Source organism: Convolutriloba macropyga, chromosome 3 (assembly GCF_964194025.1).
Source record: "Convolutriloba macropyga chromosome 3, txConMacr16.3, whole genome shotgun sequence".
NCBI lineage: Eukaryota > Metazoa > Xenacoelomorpha > Acoela > Convolutidae > Convolutriloba > Convolutriloba macropyga.
The window spans coordinates 72,752,565-72,768,854 of NC_134470.1; the positions used below are offsets into that span (position 1 = coordinate 72,752,565).

The following is a 16,290-nucleotide window of genomic DNA, read 5'->3' on the forward strand; positions in this document are numbered from 1 at the left end:
TGAACAAAACAGCGTTCTATACCTCCTGGCGCTCAAAATTCAAAGGAGACGAGAAATTACTAAAAGCCACTTTTATACTCAGCATTGTATAAACTGAGAACAAACTGCTGATAAAACAGCTGGAAAAACAGTGTCCAAACAATGATTTTCCCAGCAAATACATCCTACGACAATTTAGAAAACTAATTTAGTACAACCACTGTTTAACTGCAATGAATATTTTATTCTATGTGAAAAGAGACCCCTTACAATATCAAACACCTTGAAATATCTTGACGAGGCCCCACCCTGAATATCAAATACTTTGAAGAGACACCTTAAAACATAACCGAATATCGTCGGGAGAATTGCTCGCAAAAGACCGGCGAGCGGTTGGTAGTACCCAGCTGGGGCTCAACCCTAGCTTTGGGGCAGAGGGGGATGGGGGTGAGCGGAGTACGGGGGGGGGGGGGGGGGGTAGGATTGAGAGGGCTTCGAGACGAGAGAGGGTTCCAAACCGCAAGGTAAGGGTGGGTGAGTGTGAGTGGTGGGTTGATGGGGGGGGGGGCTTCGTCAAACTTTCAAGAACAGCCTTCCACACCATGACATTGTCAGTCACCTCAAAACAGTTTTGATTGAATTGCATTCTTGAGAGACTGTTTAGGCGTAAGGCTTTAAGACAATTTTTTGACCTCCGAGCGTTACCTGTTTATCCCGTTTTTGAGGACGAGAAGTCAAATGAGTCCGATGAAAAATCGGTCAAGCCAAAAATTGCATTAAAAAAGACCACATGACTAATATAATTGCTACAAACTTCGTTTGAGCAATTAAATATCTTGACATTGAATGCAGGCTTTTGTGTTTAAAAGCCAGCACTCATTGCTAAATTAGACTGATTTTATGATCACAGTTTAAACTGACCACATGACAAAAAATCGACACCTTAACAACCAAAAAATGATATTGAACCAGAAATTAATGCCAGCAAAGTTCTAACCCAGAGAGTGCTGTTGATGATGGTGAGCACTGATGTTTCCAGCAATATTTGAGCTTTTTGCAGCGATGCCGGGCGAGAGACTGGATGCAGTATTGGAGACTACAGCAGCTGCATTTGCAGTCCCCCCACCTGTTTGGAGTAAGTCGGTGGTGGGACTGTGTTCACTGCCGGAAGAAGATGAAGGCACCGTTGTTGTTCCGTCGCTGGAGGGCGCTTGAACATGACCACCAGCTGTATTAAAAGTTAATGTTAAAATGGAAACAATTTAGAGTTCCTGAACATTTAGGTTACAAAGTGATCATTCGCTTTGTTAGGAAGTTTCAGGACCATTAACTTCGTTATTTGATTATTCCGGGTACCACTGATTAGGTCTATTTATAGGTTCTCACATATCTCTGCTCTTTTTAAGGTTCGGATTAAACAACGGTTCATATTTAAATACTTGCTGATTTTTAAAATCAAACAGGAGTAACTCAATATCCATACACAATATTTACTCTCAAGACTTTCAAAAATCGCGGAATTTGGTATATAATTAGATAGACGATCAACAGAATAGCTTTTCGCCAGTTTTTTTCTAAAATGATCAACATTATCAGTTCACATATTTTCTAGTGCAGATTAAACAAGGATGTTGAGCAACACAACAACTCAACATATTTACAACAGAACACAACTAGAAAAGAGTGGGCATACCAGTGGAGGTTGCGGTAGCAGAGTTGGGCTGGTTCGGGGCAATGGCTGATGATGTATTTTGGGGTAATGGGTTAGATGAGGAGGGTGGAGGTAGTGACACTGAGATTGGAGGAGGTATGTCTTCATCTTTCACCACTTTCCCAGCATTAACACTGCGCTTCTGGTCTTCCAAAGTCTGATCACACAAATCAACATTTAAAACTTGTACACATCGCTCGCATGCTCATAAAAACCTAATTTTTGATGGCAAAGGAATTGCGACTCTGACATTGTTTCTTTCAAAACAAGTTTTGGACATAATGTTATCATCTACAATTAGTATGTTGAATATGTCTTACAGCAAAGTCAATAATTATAATAGGCAGCGGCAACTTTTCAGGCCATTTCTGTTCTAATCCTGTAAAAACAGGGTTATTCACGCCAAATCACAGTATAAGCTTAGGTCAGTTAGAAATACACGTAAATATATTTTTAAAAATTGATCTCTTCTCAATGTGCTCCCTTACAACTGCTTAAAACATACATTTTTTAAACCGATAAAACAGTGTTGTCTTTAAAATAGTTTGAAAGCTTGGTAGATAGTGCGACGTCAGTTAAAACTTGATACCGGATACAATTTGAGATTAAATTGCCACTCACTTTGATCTGTCTGGTGTATCTTCGCACTTTAGAGCCATCTCCAGCTATCTGAGCCTTCTCTAAGGCAGCCTTGTACATGCGCAGTCGGTCTTCTATCACTTCCAATAGGTTCCCATAAACGGGTTTGGGCTGAAACAGCAAGCAGAAATTAAAGAATTGATGAACACACTTAGCTGTCCAAAAGACTAATGGTCAATGTTTCATTTCTTGAGTTATAAAAGTTAAAAGAAATTGATGTCTGACTTTTACTTTTAAATACGCTTTTCTAGTGTCAGACAAATTTTACATGAATTTAAACTGAAGGGTTACAAAAGCTCAATAGTTGAAAACATAGCCGGCAGATTGCCGAAATAGCTGCCAAACAGACTAACGTGACGTAGAAAAACGGTTTCAAAAAAGTTCTCAAAAAAATTAAATTCGTTATTTTAAACTGGTCGCCATGCTTTATTATTAACCTTGCTCATTATAAAGGAGTCTTATATTGACCTCGAAAGGGGTTAGAGCTGCCTTAATAAAGTTTAAAGTCATTTAGAGAGTGAGGTAACTCAGTTATGATAAAAACTTATCACACAGTTCAGGTTCAGCATAAAACTCACTGCCACTTAGTTTGAGAAAAGACGCCACGCACATAAAAACAGTCAAAGAGCAGTGAAATAGCGGCATCAAAATATCAAGAGATTTGCTCTTTTCAGATTTGCGTCGTGAAACGCAAAAGAGCGTCAGAAGACGAAACAAAAACAAAAACCAAGATCACAGCAATATTGCTCTCGAACGACTTCTGCCTTTGGTAGTAGCTAGCGTAGGCTTTAGAAGGACAGTTCTACTAGTTGAGGAAAGGGTAGTGGGCGTGGAGGGACAAGTGATAGGTACATGTGGCAAAATGGGGAAGGAGAAGGGGGTTGGTTCTGAGGTCTAAACCGAAGTTGCCCTCCAAAACTACAGAAGTTGCCTTCGAGACCATATGATGCCAAGTTACAGAAGTTTTAAATACACATTCTGCCGAGCTCTTTTTCATGACCTTAAACAAAAAATGAGATTAAAAAACAATGTAACAAAGGCTGAAAAACAAAACTGAATTTAACAAAGCTGAAATAAACACATTTGAAAAATTGCAAAGGTGATAGTCAAAAATAATTGATACAAGCCAAAAAAAATTGTGTCAGATGTAGTGTGGGGGCTGGCGATAGTAGAGTGGGGCTACGGAAAGCGGGGGTGGGGGGTGGGGAGGGGGAGGCTGTGGTTATAGGTAGGTTGGTGCCGGCGTAATTGATGGATCTTTTCCACTACACCTCCCCCCAGTCCTATATAGCCGAAATTTATGCAGCATCCCCCAAAACTTAAAATTTTGCTCCCTCCCTTCTGAAAAAGTTATTTATTTTCATAATATGGTTCCACATCAACAACAAATTAACAACCCTATATGTAACAATTTTCAAGAAAATTATAGTAGTAGACTCATTTACAAAGCTCGTAATTACTAAAAAAAATGCAATAAGAAAAAGTTTTTGGTTGATGTTTACATTATATGCAGTGACTTATTACTGTACACATCATTTGTGCACCACTACACCTCCACTCTAGTAGTATTTTCTAAATGCCTATTCACACGTATGCATACGTAATAACTCAAATGACATACATAATGTTTAAACATACAAATGAGGGGTGCCTAATATACTGGGGGGCGGAGGAGGGGGCCTTAGCGAAAAGATTCTAATTATTAATAAGGGGTAAATCAATATTCATCTCCGAATACTAAAAATCACAAAATTGGTATTCCGCTTGATAAGTACAGATTAATAAGCCGCGTGTATTTGATACACAATGTCTGAGTTCAATTAAAACATATGTGCTTGACACATACACCGCACTTGTTAAAAATAGTCTTGATCCCGACAATTCAAGTGAAAAAGAAAACTAACATTAAAGTCATTAAACTATCATTAATTCTGTTTCATTATGAACCAATTATTTATGCCAATCTATTTATATCAAAACAATTAACCTCCGTTATTTCTTCCTAGCTAAAATAGGAAATATGAAAAGTATTCAGTTTCTTGTAAAAGACACGTCATCTGAAATCTTACACATGAATTGTTGCAAAAAATATAAATTCAAACAGGGATTGACAAGGAAAAGGACAAACTCAAGTTCGTATAAATGGCGTAAAACCCGTTAAAAGCGCGAATTGCATAAAAACACTCAGAAAAATAGGTGATAAAACTCGAACAAAAAATTCACGGAAATTTACGCGGAGAAAAAGTATACGAAGTAAGTGATCGGTTTTAGCGCAAAATTGGATGCGAGAGCAGGTTAGATTACACAAAATCAAACGTTAACACAAGCAATAGCAGTAAAAACCTAGAAAATGATGACAGAATCTTCTCAAAGTCCAAGAAAGTCTAGTTCTACTTTAGCCTGCTATGAGAAAGTTCCGGAATTAAATATTTGGTAGTTAATTTTTCCACGTCAACCCTGATATTTATCAAAAACTCATCAACATTTCCGATAAACTGACTTTTTCGTCAAATTGTATTTCGCTAACATTTGGAACAATTACATCTTTTTAAAGGATGACAAATTAAAGGAGGAATCAACATTTCAAGGCTAAAACATTAAAAGATTTTTTGTACTTGCAAATGATCCCCAAACATCGTAAATCAAATATTCAGCGAGAAGCTCACAGTTTATATGGCTTCATAATTAATTTAATTGCGTAACTTGCTTTTAAATTTCGGTTTTCCTTTGTTGATATTCTGTAGTCTTGAGACCTAGTCTGGCTAATGACATGTCAAATTGGCGTCCTATGGAGCTGAAGTTAATATATGCAGATTTCTTAGATGAAAGCTTAACCGTTCTTGACTGTCTAATGAATTGACAATTAGCCTTCACCAAGTTTTCTGTTTTCAGAAGTGGTTTTTCGGTTTTGAGACTGAGAGTTTTCACTCTTTTCTACATTGGTTCATTTTTTATCATTGTACATTTGACGTTATTGTCTTGTGACATTTTCACGATAATAACAGAAGACGTATCTTAACAACAGCGTTGAAAGACGAAATTGAAAATATCTTGTTTTTTTTTGTGAACCCAATACGGTTTTTAACGGCTTCGATACCCTTTTCTTTCAATATTTGATAGGATATTTAACTTTTGCTTCTCGTTGTTTTTCTTTTAGAGACGTAGGACATATTCTGGATAATTAAAGCTCTCGGCCTCCTGAGGAGTGTTTAAGTCCAAAGCTAAGTGTTAATGAATTTTTGAAAGACGACGATATCAAGGCTACACAATTAAAAGATCCTTTTGTACTTGCAAATTATGCCCGAAGACCTAATCAAATACTCAGAGAATCTGAGAGTCTTTATGGCTACAAACAAATTGTTTGGGCATTTTTCTTTAAATTTGGGTTTTTTTTGTTATTTTGTGGTCTCGTTAATGATATCTCCTATTAGCGTCCCACGATTTTTAACATTGGCCTATAATTTTCGTTCTATTTGTAGTCGTACGTAGTCGTAAATTCTGGATAATGATAGGTCTCTGCCCTCCTATGGAGGTACAAAAGAACCTATTTGATCGCCCACGTTCAAAGCTAATGATGTTCATGAATTTGAATGTATTCGTTTTAAAGAATATCAGAATATCATTGTTTTCTGAACAATTCCGGCCTTTTATTCTTATATTCGTATTTCTGTTATTTGTTGCTTAGGTTGATCAACGTTATTCATGATTTTTTTGTGAACTTGAACTGTTTTTTAAATCGCTGTTTTCTGCTTACAAAAAATAATATTCTGTCTTCGATTATACGAGCTCTCATAAAAATTAGGTTTTCTGCACGAACCTGAGTTTAATTTTTGGTGGCTTGGATCACTAGCAAAATAAATTTAAGTCCCAATGGCGTTTAATTCAGGCCAAATTAAACGCATAATTAAATAAATGTATATGTATATAAAAGTATATTTATATAAATGTATATTTATATGTAGATGAACGCATATTTAAACGCATAATTAAATAATTGTATATGTATATAAATGTATATGTATATAAATGTATATTTATATGTATATGTATATAAATTAAATATATATATATATATATATATATATGTATATATATATATATATATATATATATATATATATATATACATGTATATACATATATATACATATGTGTTATTTATATATATATATATATATATATTATATATATATATATATAAATAGTGTGTGTGTGTGTTTAGTTTAGTTAATAGCTAGGACTTGATTCTGATTTTTTTCAGAATTTGTTGTTCTTTTATTAAACGTAAGACATAATCTGGATGATGACAGCTTTCAATGTCTTCTTCTTTAATACAAACCTATTTAATGATTTCATTTGATAGCTAATGTTTTACACGACTTTAAACAATTTTTTAGAAAACGTAATCTTTTCAATTTTACCTTTTTGTTCTTTTTTAATCTAATTGCGACCTAGTCTCAATAAGGTCAGGTTCCGTATCTTGTTGAGTGATATGCAATATATTTTGTTAAACTTATTGTTCGGAGGTAATTTGACTTTGTTAAGTTTTCCTTAAATAATACATACATCGATATTTGGTCGTAATTAATGTTTGGGTTTGTTGTTTAAATTTTGTTTGTCTTGTATCGTAGTCTTATTTAATGGTATACCGCATCGGCCCTCTAAAACTGCTTTGTTCAATTAGTTTAAAGGTTTAAGTTTAAAGCAGTTTTTTATTCATACACCAATTACTTTCGAGATAAATTCAAATTTTGTTTGTTCAAAGTTTTCTATCTCTTCCTCTTTTGGCAGACAATTAAATCAAAAATGTAGACAAGCGGGCCAGATCATGTGCAAACGCACATTACCGAGCCTCCTCGTTGGTTAAGTAATCATTCAAAACAATTTTTTTTCTCAATTAACATTACCGACTAAAATTGGACAAATTTGTCTCACACCACCTGCGTATGCGGGGATAAAATAAAACCCATTTCAGCAGGTTCAGTAACAAAATAACTTTTAGAGCTTGATAAAGATCACATCATAAGTTAATTTGGAAAAAACTTGAAACCAATTAGGGCGCACTGTTCAAATCACTTTTAGAAGTAACCATCTCACAATAGAATTTTGTTGCTCAACCACTAAGCTACAAAGACCGTATTAAGTAATCACCCAGAATCAATGGACTTAACTTTAGCAATGGACTTAATTTCTGAATGCAAACAATTTCAATCACTCAAAAAACTGAAAAAATCAAGCGTGGAAAAGTCACTCGTGAAGGGCAATCAAACGAAGGTTCTAGCAGAAAACGGTCAGTTAAAAAATGTGCATAAAAGACGCACATTTTGAATAACTGCTTCAAATTTCGCTCGAGAGCAATTAATAACTCAAGGCAAATAGTGCCAGTGATGATGAGAACACAAAATCTGTTTGATTGGTGGGGGTGAGGGAGGCAACTATTGTCTATATTTCTAAATGCGTATTAATTGGTACTGTAGCCTTCAAACAATTGTGTCCCAGCTCAGTGAGAACATTCAATTTTTGAGTTTGAGAAAATCTAATGAAATCAAATAAAACGATATAGAACTGCAACAAAGAATTCACATCACAAAAGTACGGAAACCAAATAGTATCTTTTGAAAAACAGGGGTCTGATGTTTCTAGCCAAATAATTCATATCGAAGTCAGACCAACAGCTCTCAAACAACAATGAACGCCTCCACATTCCGGAAAGATTCAGATTAGCCGAAAAATATTCAAGCTCCATTAAGGAGCTGAAAAATCTTAAATCAAAAACTAAAATGAAGGCATTAGGAATCACTATCGACCATTTAATTACATGAAAAAATATTTCCAAAATGCTCAACTTATGCCTCCGCGTAGAAACCTACTTCTAAGTTAGGATCATCGACTGAGGTAAAGTTGTTAGAAGTAAAGTAAGGTATGTCGAAGTCATCAAAGTAACGATCTTCAATTGGGGGAACAGGACTGCAACAGTTCTCATCAAACAACAAATTTGTATCGTCTAAGAAATCTTCATGGCTGTAATTAGTCGCGAGTACATTGGGAAGTGGCGCCACATGTAAAGCTGTGGAGCTGCCAGTATTCAAGATTCCGTTTGACTGAAGGTGGAAGTCATCTCTTGGGAAGAGACTCCCGTTGGGAAGACACTTTGTTTGTGATGATGGCTGATAGTGGCTTTTTGATATCAAATTCGAACTTGTACTCGTTGGCAAGGTTGATGGGATAGCTGGTGTAAGTAGGCTATTAACTGTCGTGTTTTGTGTCGCCGAGGCGTTACTGTAACTTGTATTTGAGCCGGCATTGTTGATAATGGTCCGGCTTAATTTTTGCTTATGGATGCTGTTCATGTAATGGTAGCGCCTTCTTGCATGCGAATGATGCACTACAGGTCTCCGTTTGTTTGTGTTGGTCATGTGCTTCTCGCATGTAACTTGCGTCATCTGTGACGAATCAAACATTTGAGGATGCATGAAAGGCATTAATGCATTCTGCTGCTGTTGGTACAGCAATTGCTGACCCGCTCCAGGTGCCATAACCCGAGCATGGTGGTATCCTTGTATGGTTCCAGGTGCATTATGGTTCATTTGTGCATGTGAAATTGCCATTTGTTGTAACTGTTGCTGAGTATAGTGATAAGTTTGCAGGTACTGTTGCAATGCATTGTTCACGGTTCCATATTGCATATGGGTCGGAATAGCTTGTTGATGAGTGATGGCGTGAGAGTTTACACTTTGGTTCACATTCGCAAAGTTAGCTGGCAACGTTGAAGGTTCCTGGCTACTTTGATACGCAGTTTTGGTTCGATTTTGCAAACGACAAAACTCACAATCCCCCATGTTTAATATTGGATTAATAACGACAAAAATGGTTTAAAGAAGTTTCAGTTATCGGCAGTTATTTTAAAAAAAACATCAGCTTTGAACAATTTTGACGCGACAGTTCTAGTTTAAAGCAGCGCCGAATTTATTAGCATAGTTGTGTTTGATGTATGGAAATAATTGAGAATTACAATAAATAAGAGTAAACAATATGGGGAAAACTCAATAATATCCAACTGGTTTCATACAATGCATCCAACTGCAACCAATAAATACAACTTTTTAAAAGCAAAATGCGAGTTAAAACCAAATGCATTCAGTTATTTTCCGTGACATTGTAATGGTAATGAATAAGGCAGACATCATTGATACAGAGTTCAAAGTCGAGTTAATAATAGATTGTAATTTGAGATGGCGTTAGTGTAAGTTAAGTTACTTCTCTACCGTGGAGGAAAGTCACACAAATAGACAGCATGTAACACATCAACATAGTGGTGGATATAACACTTTGAATCCATAGGATTCAAATAATCGCAGCTTGTTGCAATAGTCAATTTAAGGATATGACCACGCATCCCAATAGTAGGATATGAATACAGTGGCTTCCTTTTCCTTTTTGGATCAAATGAAGCCAGTTTATCTTCATAAAGCAACTGTCACTTCAATCAAACGACGCTTTCAATCCACACAAAATCTGGCCCAAGATATCCGGTATAACATAACACTGTACTGGTAGAATCTGGATCCCAAACTTCGATGCAAATTAACTCCCATTAAACACGTTTTGCTATTTCATTTAATAATAAGAGTAAGAAGGGACGCGATAACTTCAAATTGGATAAAAAATACAAGGGACTCGGAAGCTAGAGAAACAGCTTAAGGCAAGTCAGTTCGTGGAAATTAAATTGACTTATCAAAATGGCAAATTCGATTTAAATCAGGCTAGGCTGGGTTGTATTGACCAAGTAAGAAAGTAAGTAAGCTCTACTGTGATTTGGTTCGGTCTCTTCTTTGGGTCTTTGAGACAAACGTGGGAGAAATTATTCCTGGCGTAACAGAAGGGCGATACATTTTGAGCTAGAAGGGCAGAATGGGAAAATAATTTTTTGCACTAGTGGTCAACAAAAGTGAGTTAGATGAATAGCTTCATTGGCATTGTGTTAAATTGTGTCTGCAAATCTAATTTAACGCTTTTCAATCACCACGTGCGCATACTACCACAAGTAGTGTAATTCCAACAACAGCACTATACAAAATGCCTCAAGGGTGAGTGAGGAGCACAAGATCAAGCGTACCCTGACCACTAAACAAAAATCGAAAAATCAGGGTTATAAATTCAAGTCACCAACTACGAGTTCTACCCAGCAGCACCAGGTTCTATTACTTTTTTCAGGCTTTTTTTAGCCCCAGTAGGCAATGAATGGTATCAATGAATAATAGTGAGGAGGAGGCAGAAAGTGAGAATAATTCTATTTCCAGGACAAAATCAGAATATAAATTAAGCAAAACAACGGAAATAATTTGCTATCATCTGTCGCCAAAGTAAACACTAACTTCTCCGAAAACAATAACTTCTATCTATTGCAACAGCATCTGCAACTTTTTCAATCTAAAATTCCCCACAGACTAGCTGTCGAGTCGAGGAAACAATCAATGGGTGACATCTGTTAGGAAAACTCACCCACGTGGAACATTGCCCAAGAAACATTAAAGAACAACCATAACTTGGCATGTAAACCGGGCTGATACTGCCCGAACAAAAATAAACCGAAAAATAAACCGCGGCGACTAAATTAAATTCTAGCAACGAGCATTTCGATTGTGGGCTGAGTAATAACGGATTAAATTGTCATAATTAACGTCTTTTGTGAGAGAATAACAGCAGCAGAAGAGCGAAGACGACTTTTTTGACAAAAAGGAGGAGGAAAGGGGAGGGAAAATTTGTTCACAAGCAACAATAATTTTTCAGCAGTGTTTAAGTAAGAAGAAACTTAAACAAGAGGGCACGTACTAACTATGAATAATAAGCTTAAAGGAGATTTTTCAACAAAAGCCGGGAGGTAATATTAGCTAAAAACTTGCTAAATAGAAGGCAGGGCTCTTTTGTATTACCACACTTAATTCAGCCGCAAATTATAGCAGTGCTGCTCGCGTGACTGCTTTCCGCTCGATGTGATGCCTAGTTGCTCTTTCGCATGCTTGTCCCATCACACGCAGTGGGTCGTGCGTGTCGGCGGTGGCTCAAATGCTACAAGGCTCTGGTTAATAACACCGCAAGTAAAAGGATTATAACTATGGATAAATTGTTAAATGGGATAGAATTAAGTCTGTCTGCGAATAATGCAGAATTGGTAACAATAGAGGAACTGAGCTTTGGAATTGAAAGAAAATTTACCAGGGCCAGAAAACTGTGCCAGAAATATGCGGCACAAACTGCAAGTTAAACAAAGCGAAAAGAGACTTGATATATATCCAGAGTAAATATTTGAACTGAAAAGGAAAGAAGTACAATGTTGCTGTTTTTCTTCTTCTCGTCTTTTGACTGGTTAAGTCCAGTTAAATCCACTGTGTTCCTTATCCAAATTGAATTTAGCCAACACAGTTATTACACAATAAAAGTCTGACTCTGCTCCTGGCGGAGCTGCTCTTTTACCTTAGTGTCGTGCAAATGGAGAGAGGTTGTGCGTAATTCCATTCTGGTCAGTTCAGCAGAACAGCAAAAGTGAGTTAAAGTCAGTAGTGGGTAATAGAAGCAAAGCAGACTTGTCTTCTAATCTCTGGTACAACTTCAGGAGGGAAGAACAATCAAATCGAAGTTAAATTCCCACTAATAGTAGCTGTAGTTATGAGGGGGAGTAATAATATTGGCGGTGGCAGTAATTTTTCCACAAACATTTTCCCACCGATACACTCATGCAGCTCTTAGGAGAAGAGACGGAACAAGAGATACGGACAGAGCAGCAATAGAGAAGTACAAGAGTAATTCCTATTTAACACAAAGTGGAAAAGAGGCTCTGGAAATAGTAGGAATTGTAGCCAATCGAAATGTCCCCCGTATTCTCTCCCTCTCTCTCTTTTCAATTCTATTTTGGTTTAACTGGAAAATACTGCGAGGTGTTTCCACGGCATTCATTTGCTTATACAGCTTGCCTTTCAGTTGCGCACCAGCAAAGCCGCACAATTAGCAACTGGATTTTCTACCACAATGGCAACAAATCGAAAAATCGCATTTTCTGCTTATGAGCGATGATGGAAGTATTGTAAAAGGCACGATAACAGAAAGTAAGCTAGGCTCAGTTTGCTGAGCAGAAGAATAAGAAGGTTGTTTGCATGTATAACTGCTATAGAAAGAACGGCGCTTGTCAAAAACAACGGCTTATAAACCATACAGTCATCATCATCATCATCACAGTCATCTAGAATAAGACCGCTTACTACACGAGTACCGCCGCTCTTATGTAACAGCTACTAGCTACCACTATTACCTCCAATACTGTTAGCAGCAGCAGCACAACCAGCGTGAACTATTCCTTCCTGGTCGCCTCAGACATATTTTCCATAAATAATTCCAAGCAAGCAAGCATGCCTCATCATCAATGTATGTTTTGTACAAATTTATTTCACTCAGTCAAGGCCCGCGTTTTGGTGTAATAAATGTGTGTTATGTGGTGCAACATTCCTTAAAAACACAACCACAACAACGAATCAGAAAAAGGATGGAATTAAATTTCGCTACAACCACTTCTAGTAGCAGTTGTAGTAGTAGTAGTTGATTGAAAGGAATTCAAGACCGCGCGTAATTTCTAGTAGCTACGATTTATTTGGCTTTAGCAGTTTGTTAGTTGTGGATAGGAGGAGTCATAATGAATAATATTTGAGCAAAACATGATAGTGAAACAATGCTACAAAAGAATTACGCCAAAACGAGGGTTCCAAAGCTGGTAGCAGCACATGACATGCTGGAAAAACAGTTGCATATGGTAGTAGTAAGAGTAGTAGTGCGTGATGTAAATTATTCATGAGCAGTCCGTGTTTGGCTGACGCTGTGATGTGGCCAATTCAATTGATGAACGGGAACACCGCTCGCAACACGATACGGGAGAGGGGATGAGTTTACTACAAATAAAGAAAGCGTGACCAATTTTAGCATCATTGTCTGTATGAATAGGAATGGATAATACCATGTACAGTAACATTAACTACTAGATTTTGTCGTCCTACGGTACAAGTGATGTTAAGTAGGCTTATGTTACTCTAACTCCTCTCCACCTGGCGGACCAAAAAGTTCTTACATCGCAAAATTACTACAAAGATCAGAAGGGTTTACAGTTCTCATGAGAACAGAGAACAAGGCATCATAAGTCAAGCAATATAACAACTTTGAAAGTCATAATTAAAAAGCGAATGAAATTTGAAAATCGTGCGATGACGATCTGCGAATAAAAAAAAATTGCCAGCAAAACCTCTCAAAAGCCTCCTAAACCTGGAAGTGTGGTTAATGCCCTCGGGTTTTAACCAGTTGATCCTTTTTTGATCCGACCCCCACTTTAGTGGGGAGGGAGGAACTATATACTCAACTGGGTTTTTTTTGTTCAGTCAATTTTGGCCGACCGATATATTCATCGTAGAGAATTGTGAGTGGTATCATTAAAAAGCCCGTCCAGCGTAGAATACGAAATTAAAAAGATTTTTTCGATTTTCGTGTATTACAGGGATTAAGCGAGGTTTAAAGTTTTGTGAACATTCGACTGTTTTTTTTTCACATTTTCAGTAATTTTTGCTCAATTACTGAAAATAACTGAAATTTGGCACAATTTCGCTAAAATAATTCAAAATAAGTAAAAATTTTTAACCACAGAGTGTTGTTGTTACCGTTAGAGATAGAAGAGCGTTGCTGAATTGTTCGATTGAAGTTTTTTCGGCTAAAATTTTTGATAAAATTTTCAAAATTCAAACTTTTTTCATCAAAAATGGCACAAAATATGCTTTTTTTGGTCCACTTTGTTAAAGTTTGCCCGACTTAGAAACCTAGAAACCTTAACAGAGACACTCTAATCTCAAAAAGAGTGCTAGTTGCAATTAGGCGCAGTATGAAAATCTTCTGTAATTAAAACTTTGCCGTCTTTCGCAGGTTTAACTCGATAATTATACAAAATGCATCTTTTTTAATATTTGAAGAATTCCACTAAACAATTGGTCCATTTCGCAAATATTTGGAACAATTGGTCGGTTTATTGGGCGCGCAACAAAATCAGGGAGACGTTCGATAATATCATGGACTCTTAGAATCGGAGACTTTCTGGTTTTTATTTTGATGCTGCCTTTTTTTCAAAAAATTTTGCTTTTGTTCTTTTAATGTTAAATACTGACAATATTTTTTATTCACGGCTCCATTAATGACAACTTCAATTTACGTAAATTTGAGGCCGAATGTAGATACCGTTTGTTTTCAGAGAACTAAAGGGTTTTTATGGCTTTGAGGAAGAGTTTTAGTAAAATTTAACTGAAATCTTGTTTTTGCCTTCAATTGTTATTATTTTTGCAGTCTGATTTTTAAGTCTGAGCACTCAAAGATCCAAATTTCTTCCTCAAGAAGTGCAAACGAAACTTTTCTATTCATTCGGCTGTTACCTTATGTCTCTTATGTTCTTGAATGTATTTGTTTTAAAGAAATTTCTATGATTTTTTGAACTTGTCAATTTTTTATATTATTTTAGTCAACATTTTGCTTATACTCAGTAAGTACAGGCGAACCTTTCCTCCGTATAGAATAAAAAATAATTTTGTGGCCGATTGTTTTAACAGAAGGTTTTATTGCTTTTGGTAGTACGAGTTTTTATAAAAATTTTTCCGATTTTGTGCATAATTGCCCATTTTTGCTGTTGTTTTTGTTTCTTTTGTAAATTGTCACATTATTGAACTATCTAATTGAAAAAGACTTTACAACAATTGAAACTTAGCATAATTTTTGTTTTTATAACATATGGTTTGGAGGGCTGCGACACAGTTCTCTTGCAGAAATTGGTAGGGTTTTTTTATTTTTGCCCTTTATTTGTTGTTAATTTTTGTTGTCATATGCCAAATATTGTGTAATTAAGGTCTCAGTGGCCGACTGTAGATAAACAATTGAACTCAAATAACTGATATTGGTAAATAACTAATAGCTGTTTTGCCTTTCGAATTAAATTTCTAATTAAAAGAGTAATAGTATTCTTCAACTTATCCCTTTTGTTCTGGTTTGCGTTTTTTTTTTTCGTATTTTACAATGTTGTATCATTTTCGTAAAAAAGCCTCATTATTTAGAGCAAAGTTAATAATTGTAACTATTTGATTTTTATTGCTGTCTTTTCTGTTAGTCATATTATGGTAGCCACAGGTCTCATAGACCCTCTAGAGTAGATGTTTTTATTCTTTTAGTAGTTTGTTGAACGGTATGTTGATATGATAATTTTTTTTATCTCTTCCTCATTTGGTAGACAATTAAGTGAAAAATGTAGAGGAGCGGGGTCGGAACTTAATGTGCGAACGCACATTACCGAGCCTCCTTGTTAAAATGAAAACTCAAATCACACAAGCAAGCTAAATGACATTTTAGAACAAAAAACGCTTAAGCAAAAATTTGTCATAAAATCTAAACGACAAAAATATTTGCTTCACATTCCGTTCGAGAGCAATTGAAAAAAGCAAAGAGCAGCTCAGCTATAAGTTTAACACAAAGGCTCGGATGATTATGTGCGTGGCTTGGATGATTGTAATGAGTTTCTAGCGACATATATTTCATTGGATGGCTACTGCAGCAGTTTTGCATTTGCTTAATTTTTGTCGACAGGTAGTAAGAAAAACAACTTACAAAAATTACTCGAAAAGGAAATCAATTGATTGAATTTGATGTTTACGCCTAGTTTCATTCCATCTTTTCAATCAGGTTTCCTTTTTTTTTCCCAAATAATGCCCCAGTAGAAAACAACTCGTCTTAAAAATAATTTGATACTCACTGGGCTTAATCATTCATGCTGCTTGTAATACAGACGTTCATCATATTCAGAGATGATCTTGACTGAATCTCCGAAAATAACTGCTTTACAAAAATAAAGAAAAGTAGAAATGTTGTCCCTATACACGTTGCCTTGTCTTCACCTA

The 16,290-nt window shown here is 36.1% G+C and overlaps 1 protein-coding gene across 3 annotated transcripts in view; it reads right to left on the reverse strand.

Moving 5' to 3' along the window:
* Positions 1–16,290, reverse strand: part of LOC142336436 (coiled-coil and C2 domain-containing protein 1-like) — a 118,235-nt gene that overhangs the window by 47,382 nt on the left and 54,563 nt on the right. Inside the window, exons 1-4 of one of the 3 annotated variants that reach the window (XM_075385270.1) lie at positions 8,200–12,783; positions 2,312–2,440; positions 1,673–1,847; positions 977–1,189 (exon numbers count right to left, since the gene is read on the reverse strand). In XM_075385270.1, coding sequence (XP_075241385.1) covers positions 977–1,189; positions 1,673–1,847; positions 2,312–2,440; positions 8,200–9,168 — 1,486 coding nt within the window. In that variant the 5' untranslated portion in view covers positions 9,169–12,783. Of the gene's footprint in view, positions 1–976; positions 1,208–1,672; positions 1,848–2,311; positions 2,441–8,199; positions 12,784–16,290 lie in introns of those variants that run through there. The other 2 variants (XM_075385268.1, XM_075385271.1) reach the window with 2 other exon arrangements.